At 57.5% G+C, this 12963-nt stretch overlaps 1 protein-coding gene across 2 annotated transcripts in view; it reads right to left on the bottom strand.

Annotated features, from left to right (window-relative positions):
* The window catches only part of ENTREP2 (endosomal transmembrane epsin interactor 2), a 196076-nt gene that overhangs the window by 3649 nt on the left and 179464 nt on the right, over positions 1-12963 (bottom strand). For both annotated transcript variants that reach the window (XM_037053770.1, XM_037053771.1), the window contains exons 6-9: positions 6765-6925; positions 5773-5908; positions 2611-2686; positions 708-926 (exon numbers count right to left, since the gene is read on the bottom strand). In XM_037053770.1, the coding sequence (XP_036909665.1) occupies positions 708-926; positions 2611-2686; positions 5773-5908; positions 6765-6925 (592 nt within the window). The remainder of the gene's footprint in view (positions 1-707; positions 927-2610; positions 2687-5772; positions 5909-6764; positions 6926-12963) is intronic.

Below are 12963 nucleotides of genomic sequence, written 5' to 3'. Positions count from 1 at the left end.
ATGCCATCCAGGGTTCAGGAGGGTGAGACAGCCCCTCAGGCGAGGCTGGTTCAGTACCCACTGGACCTCCCCTGAGGTCCTTCACTTCCATGTTGTGATAAAGTCCCCACGGCAAAGGCCACCAATCACCACAGCAAACACAACCATTATCCCTGGCCACAGCAGCGACCCAGGACAAGGTGCACGCCCACCAACCTCAGGGGCACAAGAACCGCCCACTACCCACTGCATGGCCCACCACATACTGCACGGTGTGAAATACAATTCCCTGGGCTTTAGAGCACAGGAACTTTGGTGCCTAGCCCTCCCCCTCCTCCAGGGGACGCTGCCCACTCCACGGGGGCTGGCTCTGACCCCAGCAAGGCTAATGGCCGTGCAGAGCCTGGCCCTCGGCCCTTCCTCAGCCCCAAGTGGGTGTGCGCCTGGAGGCTCATGTTGGGACCCGCCTCACCCACCTGGTAGGCCCATCACCCCAAACTCCCCACCTCCCTTCCCGGGCCAGAGCAGCAAGCCTGGTGGTAGCACAGCTGGGGCCCCAGATTGCCCACCTGCCTTGGAGACCAAGAACATTAGACCACGGTCTCAGTGTGGCCCCTAGGCAGGGCCCCCAGAACCTGGCCTAGATCCTTGGGGGTCACTGAGGCCTGAAGAGTCCAGGGCAGAGCTGGACACATGCCGGGGACACAGGTAGGTGGCGTCAACCATACCTGCTGCCCAGGATGCGCATGAGGTGGGGTCGCTGGTGGAGCGGGCCACGCGACCAGCACCCAGATGTGCCTGTGCACCCCGGTCGGGGCCTTCGGGGGATGTGAGGCTGGAGCGGGGGGCTGGTGGTGGGGCACCCACAGGGCCATCAGGGGTCAGGTGGCCTGGGCCTGGTGCAGTGACACCCTCAGATGCTGGGAGGCTTGTGTTGTTGGCAGGTGCTGCAAAGCAAGGGACACCATGTCAGCACTGGCCCAGGTGACCACAGTGCCACCCGGTGCAGAGGCAGAGGGCACAGAGCCCTCCCTGGGACACACCCCCTAACTGGGGGCGGGAACCACTGAGCAGGCCGATAGGTGCTCCTCCGTGCAGGAAGTTTGGGGATGAGAGCATCCCCCAAGAATCATTCCTGGAGGCGTATAGGTGAGACCACACAGTCCACAATGACTGAAAGTCAGATGCCAGATACGGCCCCGCCCAGGCAGCCCCTGGCAGACCCCAAGTTGGACAGCGGGGCAACAGGATGCTGGGCAAGCAGGGCCCATGCAGAGAAATGGGGGGGCACCGGGGCGTCCCAGCCAGGCCTGGTGGGCACAGAACCTATGCCCCCCACAGGGGTGCAGCCCTGGTCAGCAGGTGGGGCCAGCCGGCTGGCCTGCTGCCCACCGGCCCTGGGAATGCCTGCCTGGTGCTCCAAGCTGGAGGGCCAGCGGGGAGTGAGCCAGCACAGCAAATTCCCTAGAAACCCTGCAGGCGGGCCTGGCTGGCCGGGCTCAGACAAGCCTGCAGGGAACTCGGATGCTGCTGAATGTGTGAGCACTGCTGTCCGTCTGCTCAGGCCCGGTCTTACCCCTCACCCTCTGGGTTAGCACCCGGGGGAGGCGAGGACACAGACCCTGAGTCTGAACAAGATCCCCAGCGAACATGCTCGTCCATTAGGGTCTGAGCAGCTGTCCCCCACCCTGTTCTCTCTCCCCTGCCCACTGTCCACCCTGGCCCCTGGCAGCAGACGCTGCAGAACAGGGAGCGGCCCGTGTGGAAACACAGCAAGCTGACAGGAAGGTCAGATATATGCACACGCAAAAATTCTTCAGGACAGTCACTCCCCTCCTAAAATACCGCACCAATAGGAGGAGGAAATCTGCAAAAACAGATGTACTACCTCAAGTGGAGAAAGACTTTGTAAGCACCAGAAACCATAAAGGAAAAATGTAATGACTTCGACGATGACAAAGATGCGGACTTGGGAATGGCAACCGCACCCTGGGGGCCAGGCAAGTGCAAACTGAGAATGGTTTGGAAAGGAGTTACTCCACACATATTCTCACATCTCTATCTAACGAATTTTTTTTCAAATCTACAAAAAGAAGAAACTGCAGGAGTAAAAAAATGCACCAAAAACTGACCTACCAGTGGACGTGTAAAAAGGTGCTCAAACTTAATAGTGTTTGTTTGAGCACCATATGTGCACCTAGGTTAAAATCCAAAATTTGCCCCAGCTGGGTGGCTCAGTTGGTTGCAGTGCCATCCCATGCATCAGAAGGTTGCAGGTTCGGTCCCCAGTCAGGACGTGTATGGGAAGCAACCAATGTTTCTCTCACATCACTGTTTCTCTGTCTCTCTCCCTTCATTTCTCTCTTAAAAAAAAACAAAACAAAAACATATCCTTGGGTGAGAATTAAAAACAATTACTTTTCAATTCAACTGAGAACATTTTGAGACCTCACTGGGCACGTTTCACCAGTGGGAACACAGGGCCTCACGTGGTTCACGGAAAGGCTGCAGCGACCTCCGTGCCCGAGAGAAGAAGACACGGACAGGGCAGGGCAGCAGCAGGAGGAGGAGGAGGAGGCATCCTGTGAAGACTCCAGACTTAATACTCAAACGCCGACGGGGTAAGCTTACCTTGGGCGCTGCAGCCACCAGCGGAGCCTGGGTCCTGGGGGCTGGTCTCAGTGCCCTGCTGACTGGCACTCGGAGGCTGGAGGGGGAAGCAGAGGCCCCGTGTGGGACTCGGCTCAGCTCCTGGGGAACCGCTGAGGGGCAGGCACTGGGCTCTGCCCTTTTCTCCCTGACGGCGTGGGGTGTGTGGTGGAGGACGTGCTCTCCCTGACCTTTTTCAACTGGCACACGGCCCAGTTCCTGAGCCATGTGCCGCCCTCAGCCCCCTCACTTTCCGTGTAAGGGCACCGTTTGGGGGCCACACATGACCCTCCAGAGTGACCGCAGGAGGTGGGACAGTCCCTGTCCTCAGTTCCAACCCTTTCCTCTCAACCACTCTCCCCTCCAGCTTCCACTCCAGGAAGAAGGTTCACGCTCTGGGCCACCACAGTTGGGACCCAATGTGGGCACCTCACAAACAGTCTTGGCCCCATTAGGTGCCCAAGTCACCCAGCGCTTGCGTGGGCTGTCTGCTCCCTGGGTCTCTGCCCCAAGGCCACCTCCCTGGCTGAGCTAGGGCTCAGCGTCCAAGTTTAAAGGGCGGGGGGGGGGGGGCGGNTGTAGCGGTTTTGGCAAAAAGGGAGGTGGGGGGGGTTCTGGGCTGAATGCAGCCCAGTGGCAGACAGTCAAGGCGCTCTTGTAGCTTTCTCCTCAATTGGGCCCCTTAAGCCCAGAGAGGCCATGGGAACACGAGGGGCTGGTCCTTGCCTCTATTCAAAAACATCTCAATCCTCATGCTATTTCGGACCCGTTGTGGGGACACTCTCGCAGGCCATGAGCTCGGGGACAGTGGGGAAGACCAGGTGGCGGGTCGGCACCTGCCTCCTCCTCTCCTGCCACTTCCATGAGATTGCCCACCCGCCCGGGGTCTGTCTTCATCTCTCCTTTTGCTCCCAGGGCAGCGCTGAGGCAGGTGGGACCCTCACCCCCACGCCAAAGAGCGAGAGCTGCCTACGATCACCCCAATTACATACACAACACCACGCAAGCACTCACCTCCCTTTTTGCCAAAACCGCTACATGCCAACAACCAAGTTTGGACGTCTCTGCCAACAGCACTCTCTAAATCCCCCCAAGAGAGAACAGCGCCCTAAAACCTTGTTTCTCTCTTCCGTAATCCTCCCACAGCTGACCTTCTTTTGACTTTTCTTATTTTTGCAGGGGCGGGTAGTGATTTCAACAACCCCTACCCCAAAGAAAGCTCCTGGTAATAAAGAAATAGGAAGAAAACAAGAGAAATGCCCAGTGGCCAGGCCAGGAGGAAACTGGGTGTGTTCCCTATTTGGCGGGCACCTCCCTGGCTCCCAGTCAAGTGTGATTTTGAAAGGAAGCAGCTCAGCTACCAGAGGCGCGTCCATCAGCTCTCGCAAGCAGGGTGAGATAAGGGTTTCATTTGAACTTGGCCTTCCCTGATGTGCAATGCCACCGAGCCACGCAAAAGCCTGGGCACACACAGCTATTTGGTTCGTCCAGCATTTTTGATTAAATATAAAGGCAGTGGATGTAGTGGAGAAAAATCCCCACTTTGTGGCCCAGAATTTAAGTTGTAACTTGACTTTCATTAGAGGCTCAGGACGGAGCTCTGGCAGGAAACAGGTGACAGGCTGTGGAGGAAGAGGCCCTCCCGCTTTCTCAGACGGTGCTGTTCCGAGCAGTGACTGTGATTAGAGAGTCCACTGGGCCCTGGCTGGGTGGCTCGGTGGGTTGGAGCACCGTCCTGTGCACCGAAAGGTTTCGGGTTCGATCCCCAGTCAGGGCGGGTACAGGAGGCAACTGATGGATGTTTTCTCTCTCATATTGATGTTTCTCTCTCTCTCCCCTCTGCTCTAAAATCAATAAATATATATATGCTCAGGTAGGGATTGAAAAAAAGAAAAGCTGACTGGCATTGAGATAAGTAAGCTGAATTCTCCTCCCCGTTTCTTTTAGGGAGCTCCGTGGCTACGACACCCTGCACGGACATCCTGCCCACAGAAGGGGGTTGTCCTTGCAGACGCAACTGCCGCTGAGGCTTCCAGAGGCGGGGTCCCTATGGCGGACTTGTAAACCCTTTCCACACAAGCAGAGGTCGCGGGGGCCAGCACCCCCCAGGGGTGGCTGGGCAAAGGGCGGGCACTGCTGTCTGCCACCTGGGTCCTGGGTTTGAAAGGGCAGCGACAGGGGTGACAAGGGAGCCAGTACTGCTCCCTGCAGCCAGCACCACTCCCTGGAGGTGACCCGGGAGGGGACACAGGTCAGAAGTGCTCCACAGGGAAGCCTGAAGGTGTGAGCGCACCTGGGCCCCTGGAACCCCACTGGTGGCTGCAGGGTCGCCGCCGATTGCCTGACACCCAGGCCCGACCTGGCCTGTTCTCAGTATTCCCACAGGTCCCTGCACAGGTCCCCGCTCAGCCTGCCCGCTGTGCTCGCCACTCCCAAAGCCTCCCCCGGGGCCGCCGCACGGCCCTGACCACTCCGTTCTGTGCTGGCTGCCTTATGACGCTTTCAGGTGTCTGCGTTTCTCTGCCCTGGCCAGTGCCCTTTGATATTCAGCAATGACCATGACGATGAGGAGAGTGCCAAAGGAAGGCAAGTGGCTTGTGGTGACAGAGCCTATGATGTGCTGAGGCTCTGACAAACACCCTGCTCCACCCCACTTCACAGATGAGGCAACTGAGGCTCCGCCCACTTCTCTCAAGGACCCATTGTGGGCTGGGCACACCAGGCACCCCCCTGCCGTGTGGCCTCCATGTTGAGGGCAGGGCCACGGATCCCTCCCCCACCAGGTGACAGTGACTTGGAGGCAGGCCAGGCCAGAGTCCCCTGGGTGTCCATTGCCAGAGCCCCACAGTTAGAACCTGTGCCAGGAACGTCTGGGCAGTATCCCAAACACGGGCCAGCGTTAACTGTGGACCCCCCTGCAGGAGGCCACGGGGAAGAGGCACAAACATTGGGGCGGGGTCCCCAGGCTGCTGGACCCTCTGCAGGTTCCGCTCTGCAGGTCCGTGGCCTCCTCCCCACCGCAGGGCTCATGAGCCCCACGTCCCATCCCACAGGTTTGCTGAGAGGCCCCCGGAGAGAGAAACGCGGGCAGCAGCCTTGGCGCAGGCAGCAGCCTTGGCGCAGGCAGCTGGCTGGTCCTCTCACCTGGCCAGGAGGGGCGGGGCCCACCACGGCCTCGTAGGGCGGCGGGAGCTCGGTGGGGTAGAGCAGGCCCGGGCTGTTGATGGCCACCTCGTACAAGGCGCTGAACGGAGAGGGAGCGAAGTCCAGGTGCAGGCCCCTGCGGAGGCGGAGCCGCGGGGCGGTCACTCTTGGGGGAGGAGGCACATTCGTACCTCGAAGTGCCTCTCCCACTGGCCCCTTGCTCCTCAGTCACCCTCCTCACCCCCCCCNCCCCCCCCCCCCCCCCCCCCCCCCGCATTTGTGAAAGAAAAGCCCAATTCACTAGACAGCGTCAGCTTTTGTTTTCTGGAAAGACAGAACCACTTTCAGTCAACCCAGCGCCACCCCCCCCCCCACCCATCCATTCGAATGAAAATGGTCCTACAGCTGATTCCACCTTCAATTAAAGTTTGCACATTACAGCAACTCAGTATTGGTTCTGGGTTTCCTAAGAAACCAGCAGGGCCGCTGCTGTCTGGGTTTCGTTTAGTAAGTCTGCCAAGATGCCAGCAGAAACTGCCAGCAGCAAACCAGCCTCTCTCTGAGCCGCCATTCCCTTCACAGGCCCTGCCCTATTCTCCAGGCAAATGTGCTTTCCTGGCTCTGGCCGGTATGGCTCGGTTGGTTGGAGCGTCGTCCCACAAACCGAAAGGTCATGGGTTCGATTCCCAGTCAGGGCGCATGCCTGGGTTGTGGGTTTGATCCCTGGTCTGGGGGGGGGGGTACAAGAGGCAACCGACTGATACTTCCCTCTCACATCGATGTTTCTCCCTCTCTCATTTCCTCTCTCTCTAAAATCAATAGGCATGTCCTCAGGTGAGGATGAAAAAAAACAAAAAACCCAAAACATGCTTTTGTAGCTTGCTTTCCTGTTCTCCACTGAAAATGGTGAGACCTTTGCCACTTCTCTCCCCCTACCAAAGAGTATTTCCCAGCCCCCCTCACATCCCGCAGGCATCGGCGGACAGACGCACCTGTGGGCCTCGGCCGTGGGCGTGCAGCTGTACTCGGGAGGGTAGTAGGGGGGTGGGGGCAGAGGTGGGATGAACTCGTCGAAGTCCAGGGTCTGGTGGAGGACAGTGCCGTGTGGGGTGGCACAGGCTGGGCTGGTGGAGAGCGCCCTCTGCGGCAGGAACTAGTGGGGAGAGAGAGAGAGTGTTACCAGGGACACCTTGTGTGGCTTGTGGCTTGTGACTGATGACGCTAAGTGCGCATGAGCTTGAACTTGGAACTTCTGTAATTTAAACAGGCCCCAGTGGCTAAACACACATTTTAAAACCACGGCTCCATGAACAAGGCCTCGGCGCCTCTTTTCCGGGGGAAGGCGCAGCCTGCGGGTCCTGATCCCACTCCCAGCACCTGCGTCTTTCAGCGGTACCACGAGAGCCTGTGGTCCAAAGGCGTCTCAGGCCCACAGTTTGAGACGGCACTTCCACCCCGACCAGAGTGGCTCAGAGGGTTGGGCGTCATGTCACAGACCCCAAGGTCACAGGTTCGATTCCTGGTCAGAGCACATGCCTAAGTTTCAGGTTCAATCCCCAGTTGGGGCACGTGCAAGAGGCAACCGATGGACATTTCTCTAATTCTCTTTCCCACTCCCTTCCCCTTCTGGTCTTGCTCGAAATAAAGCAAATCTTAAAAAAAGAAAAGAAAAAAGACAGCACTTCCTACATTGTGGTCATGAGAAAACACCAGAACTTCAATGTGGCTGTCTCCGTCCCCTCCCAAATTTTCACAGTGAACTCACTCCAGGAAATGCCACCTACCCCACTCCCCCCTGCCCCCCGGGAGCCCCACAGCGTCCACTAGTGTGTGCAAGGCCCTCGGGAGGCCTGCGCCAAAAACCCGCTCAGGGGCTGACCCAGCAACAGAACGTTTCCCAAACACTTCACCAAGGGTCCCCTTGGGCACGCGGCACCCATAATACTTTGCATCTCCAGGGAATCCACACACTTTGTAAAGCTCTGCTTGGAGGGAAAGGAATCCTTCATGTGCCCCAGAACGTTCCATGGGGGGCAACCTTACAACGGATCAAGCAGGCTGTCCCGTCTGCACTCCTAGTTCATTATGAATTACATAGTAACTCACACTCGCTTGGAGACACAGCCCCGGGTGGGCGGGTGCTGCCCGGGGGTGGTGGCAGGGCCAGGAAGCAGCAGGGCACCCGGTGGGCATCACACCAGGGTCTGGAGAGGTCCAGCTCCTCCGGTGGGTGGGGCAATGAGAGGTTAGGAAACCTCCTGTAGTCTTAGTCCTCCCCCCACCCCAGGCTCAGGGGGGCTCCAGGAAAGGGTTTCCCATCAGACCCCCAGCCTGGCCCGGGATGTGCGTGGGGGGCAGCGGACACTTAAGCTGGGGCTTCCTCCTTAAGGAGGAAGCCCACGAGAGGGGGCTTCTCCCAGCAGGGTCTTGAATTCACACTTCCCTTTTGTGGATGACAAGGACAGGGTAGAAATGATGCTCCATTCGCCAGCACAAGCATCCCTTGTCACTGCAGGGGCCAAACGAGGCTCTGGCAGATGGCCCAGGGCAGGCAGAGCCATCTGGGAAAGAAGTAACGACCCAGAGACTTATTTTGTAGCCATCACACCCAAATGCAGGCTCAGGCCTCCGCCTGGTGTCGGGTGCATGGGCGAGAGGCTGGGCAACGCACAGTGTGGCACCTCCTGGGAGGTGTCCGGTGCGGAGCCGGGACAGAGGGAGTGTGGGGTCTGGGAGGAGGGACAAAGTGTGTTTGGCACTTGGGGAAGCTTCAAAGAGCAGAGGAGAAATTTTTCAGCACAGGTTCATCAGCAGAAACTGGGAGACCAATGGGATTCAGGGAGCAGAGGTCTCGTGGAAGAGTTTTCAGTGAGGGATTGCTTTAAAAATAGCTCTGCTGGGAGACTGGAGACCGGAGGCTGAAATCAAGAGGCAAAGCCCCAGGCAGGGAGGCACATCAAATGCTCTGGCAAGGAGGGGGCGTTCGGCGGGGGAGCTGGGGTTGACTGAGCACCTGCTGTGCCCGCAGCACCAGGCTGGGCCCTGGGAATACAGAGTGGGTAAGACACAGACAGACCCCAGCAATTGGGTTAAGGCCCCTGGGATTTCAGCAGTTACTATGGGGAGTTGGGTACCCAGGTGTAGGCCTGAGGTCACGCAGAGCTGAACAACTGGGGAAGCAGCTACCACCCATCCTTTGGGCTTGGGAGAACGGAAGGGGTAAAGGTGGGGAAGAACAGGACATCAGGAACTCCATGCCCCTCCACTGCCTTCCAGACTCCCTCTAGCGGCCCCTGTTGGCAGAACCTAACAGGAAGCCAGCTGCAAGGGAGCCGGGCAATGCGGTGAGTGGACTTCCAGCCCCAGCGTCTCAGAGTGCAGTGCAGAGCTGGTGACCTGGGACTTTGAGACAGAGTCTGCCTCACTAACAGACACTCATGGCGGTGGGGGCGGGGGTGTCAGGCATGACCTACAGGTTCCCACCTCGTGGGCTGAGGAGCCAGGGTATAAAAGGTTCAATCAGGAGCAAATTAAGCCTGAGATGCCTCCACACAGGTGGAGGCAGCACACCACCAGGAAGGTGACGCCATTTAGAGCAGAAGCAGACGGAGCCGGTCATTTAACCTTTAAAAAGCCCCCGGTGGACGGTGGCACTGGCTGGTTTAACCTGCTAATGGGGTCATCGGCACTTCCCTCTCCTGTGACAATGCTCATTCCCCTCGTTCTTGGTGGAACTGTATCTGTCACAGGGCAGCCTTCCTGCTTCCGCGTGTCACACTTGAGAATGCCACTGACTCTTCCCGTTTCTGGTAGCCTAATTCAACATAGTTCCCGATCAGACCTTCAGGGCGTCTGGCCTCACGCTGGCTGCTCTGCTGTGTGCGAGGAGCGCCGGGGCTACCTGCTTTCCAGGCAGAGGATGGCAGCGCTGTGCTCCCAGCGCCCTGGGCGCACGGCTGTTTCAGACACACACAGAGCTGTGGGTGGGAGCAGCGGCAGAGGACCAGACGTGCTCTGGGTGTGCAGAGGACCTCAGGGGCCATTCCAGCCTGAGGTGCCCCTTGTTGAGACGAAGGCCACCACCCTTTCTCCACATCCTAGCATCTGATGGTATTCAGAACCGGGACCTCAGCCCCACTCGTGGGGTTCAGCACTCGACCCTCCGACCTCTGTCGGCCACCCCACCCAGAGGGCCCTTACCACCACCCAGCTTTAACAGTGCGGCTCCCCTGGCTCCAGAACCCTTGCTGGCTCCCCAGTGCCCCCAGGATTAGGGCTGAACCTCGAGAGCCCATCCTCATGTGCGTGTCTTGCCGGCTCCCTAGTTCTTCCTGAGCCCGGAGAACAGGCCTGCCAGCCCTCCGTTCGAAGTCCTACCGATCTTTCACACCCATTCAAGTGGCACCTTCTTCGTGAACCCTGGTGGGCCCCTGCGCCCCCCACACAGTGCCGGCAGAGTCGGCGTGTCCCAGTGGGACTGCACTTGTCCCGCCCGAATCTGTGGACCCGCAGGCCTCGCCTCACCCCCAGGCAGCGGGAGGGCCCCAGTAACCCGGGGCCTCCTCACACCTGTAGTCACTTCCAGTGACATATTGATGGGACCTGGAGGGATGTCTCGGGCACCAGCTAAACCCCTGGGGAGCAGTGACCAGAGGGTGCAGAGAGAAACAGTTGTCGACCGTGCTTTCCAGGGGCAGATGCGGAAAACGGGACAGACGTGGCGTTCCTTTGGTTTGACTTTGACTCTGGTTTGCTCCTCAAGCAGTGGTGTCTCTATGGATCTATGGGTCTACTGGATCGATGAGAACCACGGAGCATGTTCTGGAAAAACCCTTTAAAAGAGGGCAGCTAAGCAGAAACCGCTGCAAGGCGGCCGTCACAGAGAAGAACCACAGCCACCAAGGGGAGACTGCTGCGTCTCGCACAATTGAGGGGAACAGGGTCTGGTGCGATTCCTCTGAAGTTCACGCAGGTAGCGCGGCCCGAGGCACCAAGCAGCCCGCAATCAAAGACCAGGGCCCCTGACCAAAAGACAGGGGGACATGTGTTCACATGCATATTAAAAGTCTAAAGAAAACGTTCATGCTGTGGACACACCATTTTGATGACTGCTGTAATTAGCTTTTTGGGCTCCTCGGCCCCCAGCGCCCCAGTCTGATAGGCATGCAGCACCCACCACCCACAGAAGGAACCTGACCTCACGGAGGGAAGACCCAGCCTCCGTCAGGGGCTGGACTGGCACTGGGATGAACTTGGGAGGTGAAAATACAGGTGAACTTGACTGACACTGAGGCTGCTGGGGGGCAGGGTAACATCCCTCCATGACACCTAACTAGTTCTGTGGACGAGCCACCATGAACTCGTCCGTGAAAGGCACAGAGTCCCGTCTGCTTTTTCAGAATGAGTTCCAGCTTACAAAGCATACTAGAGGTGAGAACGTAAACGACGATACTGAAGATGAACTTAACAAGCCGGTGCCTAATGGAGGGGAAGATCTGACAGGCAATGTGCTGCGCCTGCCAATAAAGTGAGTGGGGGGGGGGGCAGTTTAATGAGAGAAAAAAGGAAAAATGAGATTACACCTAAGAAATAAAACTAAAGATAGGAGATAATAGAAACTTTGGAGCTAAACGTTTTCTCCACTAAGCTGTATCAGTAAACTGAATTTTATCATCAGCTTGCCTTTGGCTGTGACGTCCAAACATATTAGAGTAACGTGGCTTTCTAAATTCTGCCAGTGGGTGCAACTTTGTGCATATCATGTATCCATGCATTCATTATGTGAGCTGCAAAAGAGGATCGTCCCACGGCGCTGACCTGCAGCAATGGGAAGGGAACACGGGTCCTTCCCACGCAGGCTCGGCCCTTAGCTGTGAGGCACGTCACGCCTGCCGTGGGGGGCTCCCGTGGCCTCTCGTGCATGCACCGCACCAGGAACACGTCCCCTGACTTCCCATTTGTGTTTGCAGAGCGGAGCTGAGACTTCAAGGTGCTCAAAGCGACGTGTGTGCAGAAACCCCCTACAACGTTTTCAGGTTTTTATCCCGACCCCCTGCAGTTGCCTCACCCTCATCTAAACTGACAGTGACGGGCTCAGTGACCCTCTTCGCCTGAATCTTTCCCAAGGACTCTGTTTGGTTGCATAGAAATCAATTACCTTTTGGGACTCGTCCTTCACAGGTTTATACAGAATATGCACTCAGAATCCAAATACCACGGGTAAGAACTGGTTTGGGGACAGACAGAATGGTCTCATGGAAGGCTTATGACCAGACTGCTGAAATGGTGAACCGAGGGGGTTTCTAGCAGGGGACGGTGCTGAGGGCGAAAGCGACTGGTCACATGTGTAGGTAGAACGGTGGCGACCTGGCCGGTGGGCCCATCGCAGCTTGGTTAGGAGAACCACGTCTGCCTTCACAAGGCCCCTGGCGGAGCGCCGCCGCCAGAGGCACGGCCAGCACCCGAAGCCAAAGCCAGGGAACGGCACGAGCACCCACAGAGAGAGAAACTGCCTGATGATGGGTTCCGTCTCCGTGAGGATGCGGTGCAGCAATGAAAACACCTGTCCACACAGTGACCCCGAGGGGTGTCTGTGATCATTTCGGGTTGTGAAGTCAAGTTGCAAAGCAATAGGCACAGTGCGCTCCCATTTTGGCTAAGAGGAAGGAAGGGTGGAAGGAAGAAAGGGGAGGAAGGAGGGAGAGGTGGAGGGAAGGGGAGGGGGAAGGCGGACCATTTATACACGTTAAAATCAGGAAATCTAAGGAATCAGGAGACACACCGGAGGGTTCATGGCAAAGTTTCCGCAGAAAAACAGGATGGGAGAAGGAAGATTATTAACTTTATATTTGAATGTTGCTGTATTTTCCTCACTTCTGTAATTAAAGAGTCTAATGAAATGAAGTAAGGAAATGAAAGTCAATTACATCTCAATAAAGCTGGGGGGAAAAAAGAAAAAAATTTTAATTAAAAAGAGCTTCTCAGGCATCCTTATGGGCCTCTCGGTTCCGGGTCGCAACCCTCAGGCCATGACCATGATGCTGTCAGCTGTCCTACTTCTGGGGCACAGCCTGTGAGGCTGGCCCGGCCCTGACCCACATGGTACACGGTGACTCCACGTGGCCCCCATGCCTGCACAAAGCCCCATCCCACCTACTGCCTCATGCATCCTCTCGGCAGCTGTGGGAGGAC

The sequence above is a fragment of the Sturnira hondurensis genome, unplaced genomic scaffold (assembly GCF_014824575.4).
Source record: "Sturnira hondurensis isolate 20B ecotype Veracruz unplaced genomic scaffold, ASM1482457v3 Scaffold0007865, whole genome shotgun sequence".
Lineage (NCBI taxonomy): Eukaryota > Metazoa > Chordata > Mammalia > Chiroptera > Phyllostomidae > Sturnira > Sturnira hondurensis.
Note: the sequence above shows the minus strand (reverse complement) of the source record. Positions and strands in the feature narration are given on the sequence as shown.